The sequence below is a fragment of the Rosa chinensis genome, chromosome 6 (assembly GCF_002994745.2).
Source record: "Rosa chinensis cultivar Old Blush chromosome 6, RchiOBHm-V2, whole genome shotgun sequence".
NCBI lineage: Eukaryota > Viridiplantae > Streptophyta > Magnoliopsida > Rosales > Rosaceae > Rosa > Rosa chinensis.
The window spans coordinates 67,543,869-67,559,621 of NC_037093.1; the positions used below are offsets into that span (position 1 = coordinate 67,543,869).

Here is a 15,753-nt window from a genome sequence, read left to right on the forward strand (position 1 = left end):
AGACAACGTGAGCTAGGCCCAAGGCCTAGACCCGATATGAACCAGCATTACCCTAACCAGTGGGGCCGCGGGTTTCCCGGTTGCCTGTTGATCTTGTGGAGGATGTAGGGGAAGGAGGACATGGTTTGCTTATTGCTCTTGTGGCATTTTGTCTCCTTGAGTAAATGTCTCAAGGTTGACGAATCGACGGTAAATGACCCATTAAGCAGTTTGCAACTTTGCTAACCTTGCCCTCTTTACAAATTACAACATTTCAAATTAACAATACAAAGAGCATATATTTTCTGAGATGAACTCTGAGATAGAGGTGTAAACAGTTGGCTCATGAATGAGTACAACATGACACGACATGAATTGATCATCAGTATAGTAGACAAATAGAACCAAAGTCTGACCAAAATATACTTGATCAAGTAAACAGATCAAGTATAGTAGACACAGCATGACACCGCGTAAGCTATACACAACATGAGTAGAAGCATTTTAACGGTGAACAACATTAACAACATTATTACTCCAATGGGGGAATTCTTCCTGGTAATGGGAATTGATAAACATGACTGGCAAGGACATGGGCAGTAATTGGATAATGGCTTGAGCACACAAATTTTTCTATTAAATAATCGAGTACCAGTCGTATATGGTGCTTGAAAATTTGAAGTAAGACGATAGCAGAAAGATGGTATACTCCAATTCTGATGAAAAGAATGATTAACATTTTTCCCGAGTAAAAAAAAAAAAAAGAACAAAAGAAATTGATGTATGCATGTCAGATTCGAGCTCCTCCTTTGTTACTACAAAAAAAAGCTGTAAATGTCACTAGAGATGGCCACTATGCTGGAAGAGACTGCTAAAAGGATCATCACCCATGATATTAGTCTGTCCTTCTTTGTTGCAATTCCATGAGCATCCCTGCATTGCATATAAATTATAATGTATATCATTTATACTTGAAAATCGTCATTATTTGACACATAATAAGATGTGGGGAAAGGCATGGCTATCAAATCAAAGAAAGGAGGTCTCTTCTCATTCAAGAAAAACAACAGTACTAACTGCAGCTCCTATTTTTGCAGTTTGTCCTTTCTGTTTTTAAAACACAGGTCTTAACATGCAGCTTAGAAAACCTGATATATCACTGTTTTTTTTATAAAAAAAAAACCTAACATAGAAAATAGCAGATGTTTAAGAGAATCGAACAGCTGACGGGAAGAAATAGGCTATTGAGCTGTTAAAAAAAAAAAAAAAACCTGATTTATCAGACACCAAACATTAGCATCATCACAAGTTCGATCATTACAGTCACTGTTGCTTGCTTACCTGAGGGCAACGGCAGCTGGAAATATGAAACCAACGGAGATCGCAGCAGTAGCACCTGTGAACTGAAAGGCATCCCAGATACTAGGAATAAAATTGGCTCCCGAAAAGATAAAACCCATGAGTGCTGCTGTTACTGAGTAGAATCTTCGGTTGTCAAAGGCAATAGGAATGGCACAGGGAAAAAGAAGCCCGTCCAAATTGAGGCGAAGGGAGAAAAATACAATTGGGAAAACAAGCATCAGGTGGAGGCCATAGCTCACTCTAACAATATCATCAAGAAATGAGCTATATGGAATTCCAAGATCACCATCAAAATTTGCCAGTACATCATCCAGTGTTTGATCCCCAAAGAGAAGAACACCAAAGAAGCTGGTCGCAACGTACACAGATGAGCAAAATGTAAGTGATGTTCGTACTATTGACTTCATCTGGTTAGGGTCTACTAGCTCGTTCTCAATAGGGTGAACTGCAATCAAGTACATCAAGAAAGTCATCAGCTAGCTAAAACAAGACACATTGTTGCATTGAGCAGTCTTACAATTACGCCATCCATCAGCATTGCAAAAATTAGAATCAAAGACTATTCAGTGAGTCGGGTTGAACTGCCAAGTTATGGAATGAAATTCACGTCAAAATGTCATATTAGACATCAAGAATTCAACACTGAAAATGACACCACGTTTCTTCATCTGTATGCTTAATGAGCAAGATGCAATAACTAACAACATTAAGTATGCATAACATGCATCAACCAACCAAAACCTTCTGCAAGTGAAACGAGCATTTTTAATCACTCACTATCGAATACAGAGCATTAGTTTCTCAGCTAATGACATTGTCAAAACAACAGTACTTACAACACAAACCTAGCAGTCTATAGCACGCAAATGTACGTACTTGAGGCAGTGAAAATATTCAGCAAAATCAACCCGAATTTAGCTTTCAAAAAACTTACTGTTATGGTGGCAGATATAGGCAGTAACAAGAATGGGAATGGTAGTGAAAAGCTTCCAAAAGGATGCTTGGTCCTCAAGCTTCGGCATCAACCGTGGAAATCCAATCCCTCCTTCTATCAACTTAACTATCGCCACTCCGGCTATGATCGCCACAAACACAACCGCCAAACCAACTGACAATGCCGATGTGTATCTCAACGAATCTACCATCATCACCGGAATAACAAAATTTACAGAAATCAGTCACTACATTTCAGCAATAATTACTGTGCAAGGGGTTCAAAAGTAAAAAGTAAAAAGTAAAAAAAAAGTAGAGCGGGTGAATGTACCCACGCGCTTGAAAGAAATAAGAGGCGCGAGCACAAAGAGCGTGGTGAAAAGTAGCAGCGAGAATCGCGCGGTCCACCAACGCTGACCAAACCATTCCTCCATCACACCCGAGTGGTGGACCCCACCCGACCAGGTCCCCGACAGCACATCACCTGCAAAAACCAATACGACGTCGTCAAACACCGACCCTCTAAAATCTAAAATCTCCTCTGACCGACGTTGACCAACCGAAAAGGAAATTACCGATGATGATCATGTAGACGACGAGCATGCCGAGGTTGTTGACGACGACGCAGACCTGGAGGAGGTTCCGTCCGGGCCCACCGAACGAGTCGCCGACCAGACCGGAATACGAGGATGTCTTGGAGGCGCGTGTGAACCGGAGGATCATGTCGATGGACGATTCGGTCAGCACGGCGCCCAATACGATCATAATTAGGCCGGGAATCAACCCCAGTTGCTTGACGGCGGACGGCAGGGCCATGATTCCGGCGCCGACGATTGTGGTGGAGAGGTTGAACACGGCGCCGGAGAACGACGCTCCGAAGAAGCCGGCCTCGACGCGCTCATTGTCGTCGCGCTTTTGGGGTAACAGCGGGGCTTTGGGGCTCCGCCGGAATTTCCTGTCGGCGGTCGGAATTGTCATCGATTTTCCGTTGGGAAAGACCGTTGGGTATTTTGGATGTGGTGGAGGGAGCTGGGAGTTTGGTGACGGTCTTTTATTTTTGTTTGAGTGGTGGAACCGAACCGATAGCCAATACAGAGTTGACACGTAAGCGACGTTTTATTTGGAGCATTTTGGTAATTTGATATTGGGATTGCCGGTCGTTGCCGTTTTGTGAAGACCAAAGAAAAAGTTTGGTAAAGCCGTTACGTGATGCCAACACAGATGGGACCCAAACCAGTAATTTATATTAGGAACCGAATAAATGAGTATCGGTCCCCTAAAAAGAAAACAAATAATGAGATAAATTGGACTCTTACCCACAAAAAAAAAACGATTAATATTTAAGTAAGATGTTAAGTGAATCCATTAATCTGCAGCCCAATTTAACGTATTACCCAAGCCTTTTGTGAAATTGTGATTGTTCTTGAAATTCCCAAAGGGGTAATTCGAGATTTTTATTAAGAAGGATTTTGATAATCAAAGATAATCAAATACTTGCGATCGTTTAGTTTTATACTATGATATATAATAAATAGTTGTAAATTATTTCATTCAATCTCGTTGACTACAAATTAAATTGGTTTTTTTTTTCCCTTAAAAAGAAAATAGAAAAAATGTACCAAAATGACCCTAAAATATTAAAAAACTTTACAACTCATAAATTAGATAGGGGTAATGTAGTCAAATTAAAAAATAAACAGAAAATAGGAAAAAGAAAAAAAAATGGTGAAAGTGAAACAGATAAGAACTTGAAAAATAACTACCCACTTTTATAAAAAACTACCCTCTCCTGTAACAAAAAAAAATCCCAATTCCTATTAAAAAAAAATACAACAACATTCACGCACATAGTGTGTGAGGCCCATCTAGTTTTATATAGTGCAAGGTACTCAAAGTGCTTTCCTTAAAATAAAATAAAAATAGTGCAAGGTACTCTTTGATTTTACCGAGGCCTCATACATTTATGAGATTCATTCTAGAAAAGAAAACAACATTTATGAGATTTTTTTTCTTTCGTATATATTCCTAAAAGGAAAGAGAGTCAAATTCCTACAAGAAAAAGGAAAAAACTAGGGCAAGAACATCGATCCGGATCCCAGTCCAAACACGCTACAGCACAGAACAAATCAACTATCCCAGATTGAAGAGGCCACTAACAAAACCTGCAAATACTAAAATAACTTTCCTGACCCATAAACGATGTCCTAAATCTTTAGACGAGACTAACCAAAATCAGATCGATTTTGATTGAAAATCCAGTACCAGAAACTCGGAAGAAAATTAATGTCCTTACCTGCCAAAAAACCGGTGAATCTTTGCACTATTTCTATGTTTGCCGACGATTTACTAGCCTTAATCCTCAACCGGGTGACCGAGCCGGTCGACCGAAAATCGTTCTCCGAGGTCTGCAAGCAGTGGTTTCGGGTGGAGGCATTTAGCCGATCATCGATTCGTGTTCTCGATCTCGGTTATCTTCGTTTTGAATTGTCCAGGTACCCAAACTTGGTGACATTCGAACCATCCAAGTGTGTTTTCAAAGGCCACCTCAGGTTCTTGGCCCAAACAGGCCCCAAACTCGAGGCCATCAACCATAGCACCACAGAGTCAGGCTGGCTCGACATATGTTTTGGGGTAGACTCTCTATGTGGTCTAGGGGTGATGGTGTTTGGACTTCACCAGGTTTGTACAAATTGGGGTCTTACCCTGCTCTTTCATTGCTCGAAGAGATGACCGCATATATATGCACCTCTTAATACTATTTGTGACGGCCACTCTCTCTGCTTCGCCCTGCAATCCTAAGGTGAGCTTTGCATGTTACAGTGGCAAAGTAACCAAGAGCAGAAAAAACATTTTAGTATTCCATGTATGCCTAGGAGTAGAAGTTCTTATTTTTTAAGATTTTTTTTTTAAGAATGAATTTTCGTTAAATCAAAGAGTATCATTAATTTTGTATTGGCAGGTGGATGTGCCCTCTGGTTTTGTTGGTTTGGTTATGAAGAATTGGTACTAGTTGACCTTTGCCCCAACTTTGTTTAAATATTTGCAGTGTTCTCCATTGAAGATGCTCGGCCGTCTCTTCCCTCCTTCCTTCATACACCTAAAAAAGGAGGAGGCAGGGATCCAATGGATTTACGCGCCAATGTCCTATTTCTCTGCTGGGTGACGATTTGTTAGCCTCAGTCCTCAACTGGGTCAGCAAGCCATATGATACAAGGGTGTTGCTATATGTATCCAGCAAATTTCATAATGTACCCAGCATTTCAATATTTTGCTTCATATTTCCAATATTATCCTTTATTTTGGAAAAAAAAAAAACTCAAACTCGCCTAAATATCCCTAGACTGCACTCTTCCACCTTCTCCAACCTTTTGGTATTAATTCCTCTGTTTTGGGTCGTTTATACGATGACCTGGTGGCGACTTTAGGTCTTTAGTTCATGGTCAGGCCTTGAAAGTTGTACATGTTAGAAGAAGTGCAAATTCTGTTGCACATTTGATGGCAGCCTATGCTGCATCTACTTGTCAGGAATTTTTGTTTTCATCTACTCCTTTACTAGTTGCAGTTGCAGCAGAACTTGGCATTATGTAATTTTTCCTCATTTCAATAAAGAGTGACCTCCTTCTTATCAAAAAAGAAAAAAACATTGGTGACCCCCAAACTCCATCTCATCTTCTCTGTATTTCTGCCCAAGCCTTTTGAGTTTTGACGGTCATATAATACCCTGCATAATGAAAAACATATATATTTGTGTTTCCCTATTTACATTCTGGAATTTCTTCTTCTTCCTTTTTCTTTTGGCTGAAACTGATATTTTATTTTTTTTAATACTGAAAGCATAAATCCCGTTGTTCATTAGTTGGTCATGTAAATTATATCAGTATGAATGATTAATGAACACTCTATCCCCTCAACAACCTCCATCTACCTTGTCCTTCTCTAGCCCTTCTCATATTCCCACCCCATCACCTCCCATGCATACGTCTTTGCCTTCAAAAGAATCTGCTCCTCCATCTTCTCCTTCTCCAACCGTTACTGCCTTGCCAACCACGTCTCCTTCTCCTTTACCTTTGCGTGTTTACTCACGTCGTCCCGTAATTCTTCCCCAGGCGCCTCCTGACGCTATTCCCATTCAACCTGATTCTTCTGCACCATCCTCTACCGTCTCTTCGTCCAGTACTCATGGTCCGGCTTCTTCTAATGCTCACTCCATGTTAACTCGTGGGAAAGATAATATTCGGAAACCGAATCCGAAATATGCCTTAACTGCTGTTGTTGATGCTAATCTTATTGAGCCCACTTCTTATAGTCAAGCAGCTAAACATGCTCACTGGAGAGAGGCCATGGCTGAGGAGTTCAATGCTCTTCAACGTGCTGGGACTTGGACTTTGGTTCCTCCTCAACCCTCTATGAACATCTTGCCAAATAAATGGGTCTTCCGTATCAAGCGCAAGTCTGATGGTTCCATTGAGCGTTACAAGGCTCGTTTGGTTGCTAATGGGTTTCACCAACAGGAAGGTTTGGATTATTCTGAAACCTTTAGTCCTGTTGTGAAACATACTACTATTCGTATTATATTGGCCATTGCTGTTAGTGCTAACTGGCCTATTCAACAATTGGATGTTCAAAATGCTTTTCTTCATGGCAATTTATTTGAAGATGTGTATATGCGGCAGCCTATTGGGTTTATTGATGCTCAGTTTCCTCATCATGTGTGCAAGCTCCGTCGGTCTCTTTATGGTTTAAAACAGGCCCCTCGTGCCTGGTTCCATTGCTTTTCTGCTTATTTGGAGGATTTGGGTTTTGTGGCTTCTATGGCTGATCACTCTCTTTTCATCTTTCATCAAGGCCCTACTCTTATCTATTTACTCATTTATGTGGATGACATTCTTATTACTGGGAACAATTCTCGTCATATAGCTGATTTGATTGTTGATTTGGGCAAGCTATTTTCTATGAAGAATTTGGGTTCTCTTAGTTATTTTTTGGGGGTTGAGGCTGTTCGTACTTCTACAGGACTTTCTTTGTCTCAGTCTAAATATGCTCTTGATCTTTTGAAGCGTACCAACATGCTTGATGTCAAACCAGTTTCTACACCTGCGTCTCGTCAACGTCTTAGTGCGCATGATGGTAACGTTCTTCCTGATCCTACTGAATACCGTAGTGTTGTGGGTGCCCTTCAGTATCTCACTCTCACCCGTCCTGATCTCTCTTTCGCCGTCAACCAGGTCTGCCAATTTATGCATCGTCCCACTTCTACACATTGGGTTGCAGTCAAGCGCATTTTGCGATATGTTAAGCATACTCCATATCATGGTATCTTCTACAAGCCTTCTTCTCTTCATCTTCTTGCTTATTCCGATGCGGATTATGCGGGTGATCCTGATGATCGTCGCTCTACCGGTGGGTATTGTATGTATCTTGGTTCCAACTTAGTTTGTTGGAGCTCCAAGAAGCAAGGGAATGTTTCACGGTCCAGTACAGAGGCCGAATATCGACAACTTGCTTATACTGCTGCTGCTATCTCTTGGGTTCGTGCCTTATTTCGTGATTTGCATTTGTCTCTTGCTTGTCCTAAGCTCTGGTGTGATAACATCAGTGCCATTTCTCTTGCTTCTAACCCGGTGTTTCATGCTCGCACTCGTCATGTTGAAGTTGATTTTCATTATGTTCGCGAGAAGGTGGTTCGACATGAGCTTCAAGTGGGTTATGTCTGTACTGCTGATCAAACAGCTGATATCTTTACCAAAGGGCTTCTTCCCTCTCGCTTCACATTCTTAGTTTCCAAGCTTCCTGTCCTTCCTAGGCCACTTCGCTTGCGGGGGTGTAATGAACACAATAAGGAAAGAACCACGTCTGCATATATTCCTGAATGTTCTTAATAATTATACTTGCTCTCCACGTTCTGTATCTTTCTGTATCTATTGCTTAAGTATCAAGCATGTTAAGATTTAGTTTGTATAGGACTCAAACTCTCTGTATAAATACTGTAATATATGATCAAAGCAAGTGTGCTATTGATTCTATTCACTCTGTTTCTTATAATGATTACCAGTTTGAAAAGTTAATCAACATATATATCATATGAAAGTAAAACTGAGATGGAAGAGGAGCAATTCAAGTTGCTGGCTTCAAAACGTGGGAGGAAGATAGACAGAGGGAAGATCAAAGAAGAAAACAAAGAAATAACGGAAGAGGAAGAAAACCGCCATCAATGTATAGCAACTGCAGTTTTTTATTGTTTGTCTTTTTTTTTTTTCCTAAAATTAATATAAGGTGTAATACTGGAAATAATAATCATAATTTATATTGTTGGGTGCAGTTAGATATTTGCTGGGTACATTTAGAAAGACCCATGATAGAATTCTAAGATTGTTCTCCGAGGTCTGCAAGCAACGGTTGAGTGTGGAGGGTCTAAGCTTGATCTCAATTTTCTCCGTAGGGTATTGCCTAGATTCCCAAACTTACTCACATACCAACATAATATAAATGTTTCTATTATATTCTGGCCAGAATTACTTTAATTATCGTTCTTATGTCTGAATGATTCTATATAATAACCATTTACATATGTTTATTTTTGAACAAATTATTACCATTGCACAGAATATGATATATCAACTAACATATTGATTAATGTAGAATACCCAACAAGCTAAAAGCCCTACAATGATCATAAGATCCAAACAGCTGTAATACTACGTACCCAATAGGCAATGCTAGCTAGACTGTACAAACTTGGAAATGCAGAACCCTCAGAATGCAGCAGACCTAAAACTTCTAATTTGATTTCAGACTTTTGCAAATACAGCAATCCATTATTTCATTACAGGAAAAGAAAAGTAAATGTTAGCTATAATTAGTGCGGCTTTATTACCTTCCAACTATCACAACACCAAATACATGATTAAACCTCTCACACTGACCAGCACAGCTAGATGCATCAATGCATCATGCATATGTACACACCCATCTCTCTTTTTTATCTCACAGCTTTTAGCTCTATGATAACTATTCTAACTGCCCATCAATACTCTCAGGCTCATCACATTTTGAATCAGTAAGTACTAAAGCACAGCGAATTATCTTTGGTATTTTCATATATGCTGACTACATTATAACTATATGAGCACAATCCTAGCTGTTTACAACTTCTTTTGTGGAGAATTCTCCTTTTCAGTTGCTGATCGAGAGTAATTTTATATAAGCTAGCTAGTCATATATAACAAGGTTTAAGTTGCTCGATCAGGGTGAGTATATAATCTAAATTTTCATGCTAAGTACTTTTCTGCAAATCTGTATGAAGATGATCAGGATCTCAAACAAGTACCCTTACCTGATTATTTCTAGTACTAGCTAGCTACCCACTTGAACACCTAATTGAGATTAAAATTATAGCGCGCGCGCCAAGATAGCCCAAACAAAAGTAATCAAGTCCTCTTGTAAGCCTTGGTACATATACTATCAGCTTAATTAGGTTCGACAATCCATAGCTGAATCCTTGTTTTCATTGAGTTTTTAAGTCTCAGGCAATATTTGTCTTTACATTTCCAAATTTCTTTTGTCGTTCAATCATATCCGTAATTGATTTGTACGAATTGCTCTCTTTTATATATTTCAGTCCTGAAACTTTGGTAAGGATGCTTGGGAAAGTTGTGTTCGTGTTGTTCTTGATCATTACATCAACAGCTGCCATAGGTGGAGGTGGAGGACGTGGCGGAGGAGGAGACGGTGCAAGTGGAGGAAGTGGCGGAGGTGGAGGAAGTAGAGGCGGTGGAGGGGGTGCAAGTGGAGGACGTGGCGGAGGTGGAGGAGGTGCAAGTGGAGGACGTGGCGTAGGTGGAGGAAGTGGAGGCGGTGGAGGGGGTACAAGTGGATATGTAGGAGATGGAGGACGTGGAGGCGGTGGAGGGGGTACAAGTGGATATGTAGGAGGTGGAGAACGTGGAGGCGGTGGAGGGGGTACAAGTGGATATGTAGGAGGTGGAGGACGTGGAGGCGGTGGAGGGCATGTAAGTGGCGATGTAGGAGGTGGACGTGGACGTGGAAGTGGAGGCACTCTTGGTTCAGCAGCAGCTGTGCTTTGTTACATGACCTTGCAATACTTGCTGTGATCAAATCCCCTTGGTTGGATCAGCAGTCGCTGTGATCAAATCTACAACTTACTTGTTTTGATCTCAGTCTTGAAAATCAGTAGCAACTTTATCTAGTGTAGATTTCAACACCTTGAGATGTTGTAGATTTCAACAGTGTTGTCTAGCTAATTCAGTTGTATTTCAATATTTACATTCGGGGTAATTCGATCGTAGTTAACAACATGTGAAGTTACAGACAATATATACACACGGGGAGATCTAATTCATATCAACAAGTTGAACTATGGAAGTCCGGACCTAAGTAAGTGAAATCTGTTTTGCCATAGTAGGCAATCATAATACCTGCATTTGTACCATTCTGTGTGGTAAAAGGAAGATATGGTTATTATATATATATATATATATATATATATATATATATATCTTGTGTGTTTATGATAAACTGGAATATGATGCCTTGTTTTTTCTCCATTTTCATGTCGAAAATATGAGAAAGTATGAATTCGATCATTAGTGTCAAAATGATTCATTCACTCACCTACAATGTGCAGAAATCAAAATAAAAAATAAAAAAATTCATTGAAGTCATGTTAGTTTATGACTTTATTCTCACTAACCATAATTCATTAGCGGTACAGTAAGTAAATTTACTCATATTGAAACCCAATTTTGATTAACATATCTTTAACATATATCAAAGACGATAATCTACTATTGAAAAGAAGCTACCTGAGTCAGAGATGATAGGAGTTTTTGGCGGTCATGAGTCATGACTGATCTCTGCTTTCTTCTAGCTACAACTAGTGGGCAAATAATGCATGCGTTATAATTACCTCGTAATAACAATGAAGCATTTTCAATATTAATTGTTATAATAACATAATTAATTCATTGCTCCTTATCTTCCACAAACAAATTCATCTACAAATAATGTTAAGTATTGGACTCTTTTTGGTTGTATGCAGTGAAGCTATGAACAAGACCAACCCATTCGGCATCGCACTCCAATCTGGTATTCCTTCTAATGGTACTTGGTGAAAAAACAAATACCATGTAAGATTCATAGGGGACCACCAGACCACCAAAGTCGTGTTTATGTGTTTTACAGTGAATGTTGAGACTTGAGGGAACTCCACGCGAACTCGGAAACAACTCATTAGGTGATGTTAACATGCACTTTTGCATTTACGCTCCAGAAACTCACGTAACATTTCTCCAATTTCTTTGCTGAACGACGATTTATTAGGCTTAATCCTCAATCGGGTGACCGAGTCAGATGATAGAAATCGGTGTTGGAGGTGTGCAAGCAATGGCTGAAGGTCAAGGGCCTAACCCGAACATCGGTTCGTTTTTCCGATCTCGATTATCTCCCTCGGTTTCCAAACCTAGTCACGTTTGAGACAACATCACAGTGTATCTCCAAGACCCATATCGAATTCTTAGCCCAAACATGTCCCAAAATCGAGGTCATCAACTTCAACAGCCCGGTGTTTCTCAGCAACCTATTTCCGCTCGACAATCTTGATGTAGAACGAATGGCAGCCCGATTTGAAGAACAATTCGATTGTGCAAAAGGAGGAAAAGGAAAAGGAAAACGAAAGTTACTATTGCAACTTTCGCATTTGGTGTCCGATTCGATCGTGCCATAGCTTTCCGGAAAGGGAATCGCGCTAGAAACAAAACACGTGGCAATGCCAAGTTGTGTGGGCTTTTTCGAGCTTTCAGGGTCGTTTAGGGCGTCAAAAAATGCAAGTTACTGTTTTCAGAATTTTCAGTTTCCTAGTTTGTTTTGGGTTTGTTTTATTTTTACCCGTGGGTTTTAGAGTTTCATTGTTAGTCACTCTAGGGTTTCTTTTCTTATATATAAGCAACCTTAAACACGGCTGCATAATTATCTATTATCTTTTTTATCAATCAACTAGAGAATTTTCTTTTTTATCTCTGGTGGACTCTAGAACACTTTGTTTAGGTTTATTGCTTGTAAACCTAGGTTACTGTTCCGACTGGGTCAAATCTACTCGCTCTGTCAAAGCTATCCAAGGTTTAGCTCAGAAGGAGAAGGTTTATAGACGAAGCTGTTTGGTTTACCAAGGCACAAAACTTGACGTATTTGGATTTGGGGCATTGCTTCCAAGGTGACGGCTTCCTTAAAGCATTTGGGGCGTCTCGCAACAGTTCCGATGTGGAAAACTGTTGGGGGATCACAGACGACAGTCTAGCACTTTTGGCAAATGGGGCTTCCTCAAAAACCCTCAAGAAATTGGTGCTTGCTTGCTGCTCAAGCATCACCGATTATGGGGTCTCTCCGTCTCTCTTTTGCAGGAAATGTGTTGCTTGGAAGAGCTGAATTTGGAAAGCTGTGGGGATAAAGTCAAGAAATTGAACTTGAGTTGGCTGCGCAATGTCTCCGACCAAAGCATTGTTGCTCTGGCTGAGAATTGCCACAACTTGGAGACGCTAGACTTAACTGGATGTTGTGTGACTAGTGCTTGTATTCGTGCATTCTCGAGTCACAGGTGCTTAGAATCTCTTGTTATGAGCTTAAATATGCATCTTCATTGGGGTGATGTGAAACACATGGCGCTTGGATGCCAGTCGTTGAAGACTACTACTACTATTGTGACGAGTGGAAATTATGTTTCCATCATTCCGTGTTGACTAGAGCGCCACAAAGCCTCCGCAAATTTCTGAGGGTGGTTAGGAGATGATGGCTCAAACTTCACCAAAGTTTGTGAGAGTTTGGTTCTGTTACTTCATTCACCTCCGCAACTTGCATGTTTTAATCTGAGTCTTCGTGTTTTTCTCCGTTGAGATTTCAGAAAGCTTGAGATGTTATAGTTCAAATTTCAAAAGCAGCTGTAATTCAGTTTTTAATAAAGATTCGTGTATACCAGGTGTACTTAAATCCCAAGTATAGTTCATATGACATCTTTTAACTCAGATCAGAACCTCAGTATATTACCCAACAAACTTTCATGTCCTGGTTCCTTGTCAACAATTCTGTCATCGATTTGATTCATAATGGCTTCTCCATTCCTGTCTGAACAGGGATGAGCCACATCTGCAAATTACCCTTTCACTTTCTCCTGCAGTAATAAAATCCAGCACCTGAATACCAGCAGTTCAATTTAGCTTATGCACAACATTTTTGCCAAAACCCAACGAAATCTTTCAGTACAACATTAGTATAATCTGCAATGACCAAAGATAGAATGACAAAGATTCCACTAAGTTGAACAATGAAGATGCACCATTACTCAGATTTAGGAATTGAGTTTCTACAACCGAACCACAACTGATCGCCTGAACCATTTGACCAAGTAAATTGTAGGGGTTGCAACAAGTTCATACTTCCGAGAATACAAAGTAGAAGAAGAGACAGATATGTTACAACACATCATTGTCTTGGACTAATACAGTTCATTTGGGATCTCTTCAAAGTTATAACTCTCAAGCATTGCCAGTTAAGCTCTTGGAGCAAATCAGCGCTTTCTCTTTCTCTTGTGGTTTTTAGTTTCATCAGTGACTTTGGGGTCTGGATCTGACTGTGAAGATAGCAATTTGGCCCCCACAGCACAACTCCATAGAGCCCTTTCTACATCTGATGGTGTGAAGGTTTCCCCTTCTGCACTCAATTCCTGCACACAATCCTCCAACAGATCAGATGCTTATGGTAGCAGAACATTTAATCGATGAAAGGGCAAAGCTCTATAAGTTGGATAAAAAATTTGACTAGTTATATGATTCATTTTACGTCGATGCACTCACATACCATGAAAATGAAAAAGTTTTTTTCTGATTACCTCCAAACTAAGCTATTACTAATCTAACTAACAGTTGCTTTGACCAATAAGGCAATGCTGTCAGATGTGCAGTAATCAAAACTAAAAGAGATATCTGAAACAATTTCGTAAGGTTAAAGTAGAACTCAAGACATTTGATCTTGTTTCTGCGTGAGTCAAAAGTTTCTTCATGAAAAATCAGTTAGTTCTAACTTCTAAATAATGATTGTTTTAGATCAATTCATCATAAACCGGTAAACCCAATTACATTTACCATACTCCCTCTTCTCAAAAACCATGGGCATTTACAAACTCGGTCATCTAAGATGATACTCTAATACGAAAAAATGGGCAAGTACACTCTACCCGCATCAAGAAATGACTTCTATAATTACAACGATAAACAGTCTGTAATGGTCGTGAGTAAGACTGACCTTTGCTTTTTTCTGCAACTTATCTGCAAACAACAGATACTGCTTAAGTGAATAGTCCTTGCTATTTCCAAGAGCTGCCTCCATAGCCTTTCCATCAATTACCAACAACACGACTTTCAAAATCCAAAACCAATAGCACCTACCGAAATCAAGTCACCATACAAAGCCTAAAACGCACCTCGTCGGACATGAAAGGCGCCACATCCGGCGCATAAGCTGCCAGAACAGCCGAGGCCGTGGCCGGTCCCACTCCTTTCAGCACAGTGAGCTCAGAGACCGCCTTTGAGAGATCAGGAAGCGACCCAAACGCCTTCTCTGAAGCCAATTTCACCACCGATTCGTCCAATGCCGAAACGAAATCCAACAGCCTCGGCCTCAACAATTCACAATCCAACATTTCACACGCTCTTCACTCTTCCATACCAAATTAAATTGAAATACACACAATATATGCAAGTAATGGAATTAATGTAGAGATTAAGAGGTGGTACCGCCACTTGCCACGTGTGAGCTTCCAGCGCATGAGATCGGAGAGCTCGGAGGTGGTGAGGTGGGGGTTAGGGTTCCGGTGGCGGAGGAGAGGAGGGAGCTGGTTGCGGTAAAAGTCGTCCAGGGAAATCAAATCGGGTTTGTTGAGAGATTCTATGCGAGATGAATAGGAAGAGAGGGCTTCCTTCCAGAGACTGAGACAAGCACACTCGAATTCCATAACCGTTTGCTTGCCTGCCGCCTTCTGGTGGGTTTCCCTTCCCGCTTTAATTTCTGCGTTTCTGGCAAGGATTTGGACTTGGGTTTGGTTATTCAATTCGAAATGGGCTCTTCATTCCATTCCCCAAGTGATCCGTTACCTCCTGTTGGACCGGACCCTTCTTACAGCTCTCGGCATGTAGGTAAAGTGTCCTCTCCCTGCCCCTGTATTTTCATACTTTGTGTTACTGGTTTATTGTATAATTCACAAATAAAATATGTACTTACATTTTTTTTTTTTTAATCTTTCTAGACTTCTTATTTTAAAAGGGGCTTTTTAAATTTTCAGTACTTTTGGAGTCAAAAATTATTATAAATATATTATACACGATTTTTTTTTATGTTTTTTGTCATATTTTACACATATTATTAAACAAATTTTTTTTTTAAAATTTAATATATTAAAATTAAAATTAATGAATA

General features: G+C 40.1%; 3 protein-coding genes across 5 annotated transcripts; 1 reads left to right on the forward strand and 2 right to left on the reverse strand.

The window, feature by feature from the left end:
- Positions 1–541: 541 nt before the first annotated feature.
- On the reverse strand, positions 542–3,293 carry LOC112172600 (amino acid transporter AVT6A). Its single transcript, XM_024310002.2, has 5 exons — positions 2,850–3,293; positions 2,606–2,758; positions 2,276–2,479; positions 1,321–1,786; positions 542–912 (listed from the first exon to the last, which is right to left on the reverse strand). The coding sequence occupies exons 1-5, from the start codon at positions 3,250–3,252 to the stop codon at positions 795–797; spliced, it is 1,344 nt and encodes a 447-aa protein (XP_024165770.1). The 5' UTR covers positions 3,253–3,293; the 3' UTR covers positions 542–794.
- A 5,909-nt stretch (positions 3,294–9,202) lies between these two features.
- LOC112171820 (putative glycine-rich cell wall structural protein 1) lies at positions 9,203–10,737 on the forward strand. Of its 3 annotated transcripts, none has more exons than XM_040507714.1 (2): positions 9,203–9,331; positions 9,893–10,737. In XM_040507714.1, the coding sequence occupies exons 1-2, from the start codon at positions 9,210–9,212 to the stop codon at positions 10,383–10,385; spliced, it is 615 nt and encodes a 204-aa protein (XP_040363648.1). In that variant the 5' UTR covers positions 9,203–9,209; the 3' UTR covers positions 10,386–10,737. The 3 variants fall into 3 exon arrangements, with proteins under 3 accessions (XP_040363648.1, XP_040363649.1, XP_040363650.1); XM_040507715.1 differs by lacking the exon at positions 9,203–9,331 and adding an exon at positions 9,342–9,748; XM_040507716.1 differs by lacking the exon at positions 9,203–9,331 and adding an exon at positions 9,342–9,521.
- Positions 10,738–13,526: 2,789 nt separating this feature from the next.
- On the reverse strand, positions 13,527–15,476 carry LOC112173161. The gene is made up of 4 exons (XM_024310734.2): positions 15,075–15,476; positions 14,762–14,957; positions 14,584–14,670; positions 13,527–14,005 (listed from the first exon to the last, which is right to left on the reverse strand). The coding sequence occupies exons 1-4, from the start codon at positions 15,290–15,292 to the stop codon at positions 13,850–13,852; spliced, it is 657 nt and encodes a 218-aa protein (XP_024166502.1). The 5' UTR covers positions 15,293–15,476; the 3' UTR covers positions 13,527–13,849.
- Between the last annotated feature and the right edge of the window lie 277 nt (positions 15,477–15,753).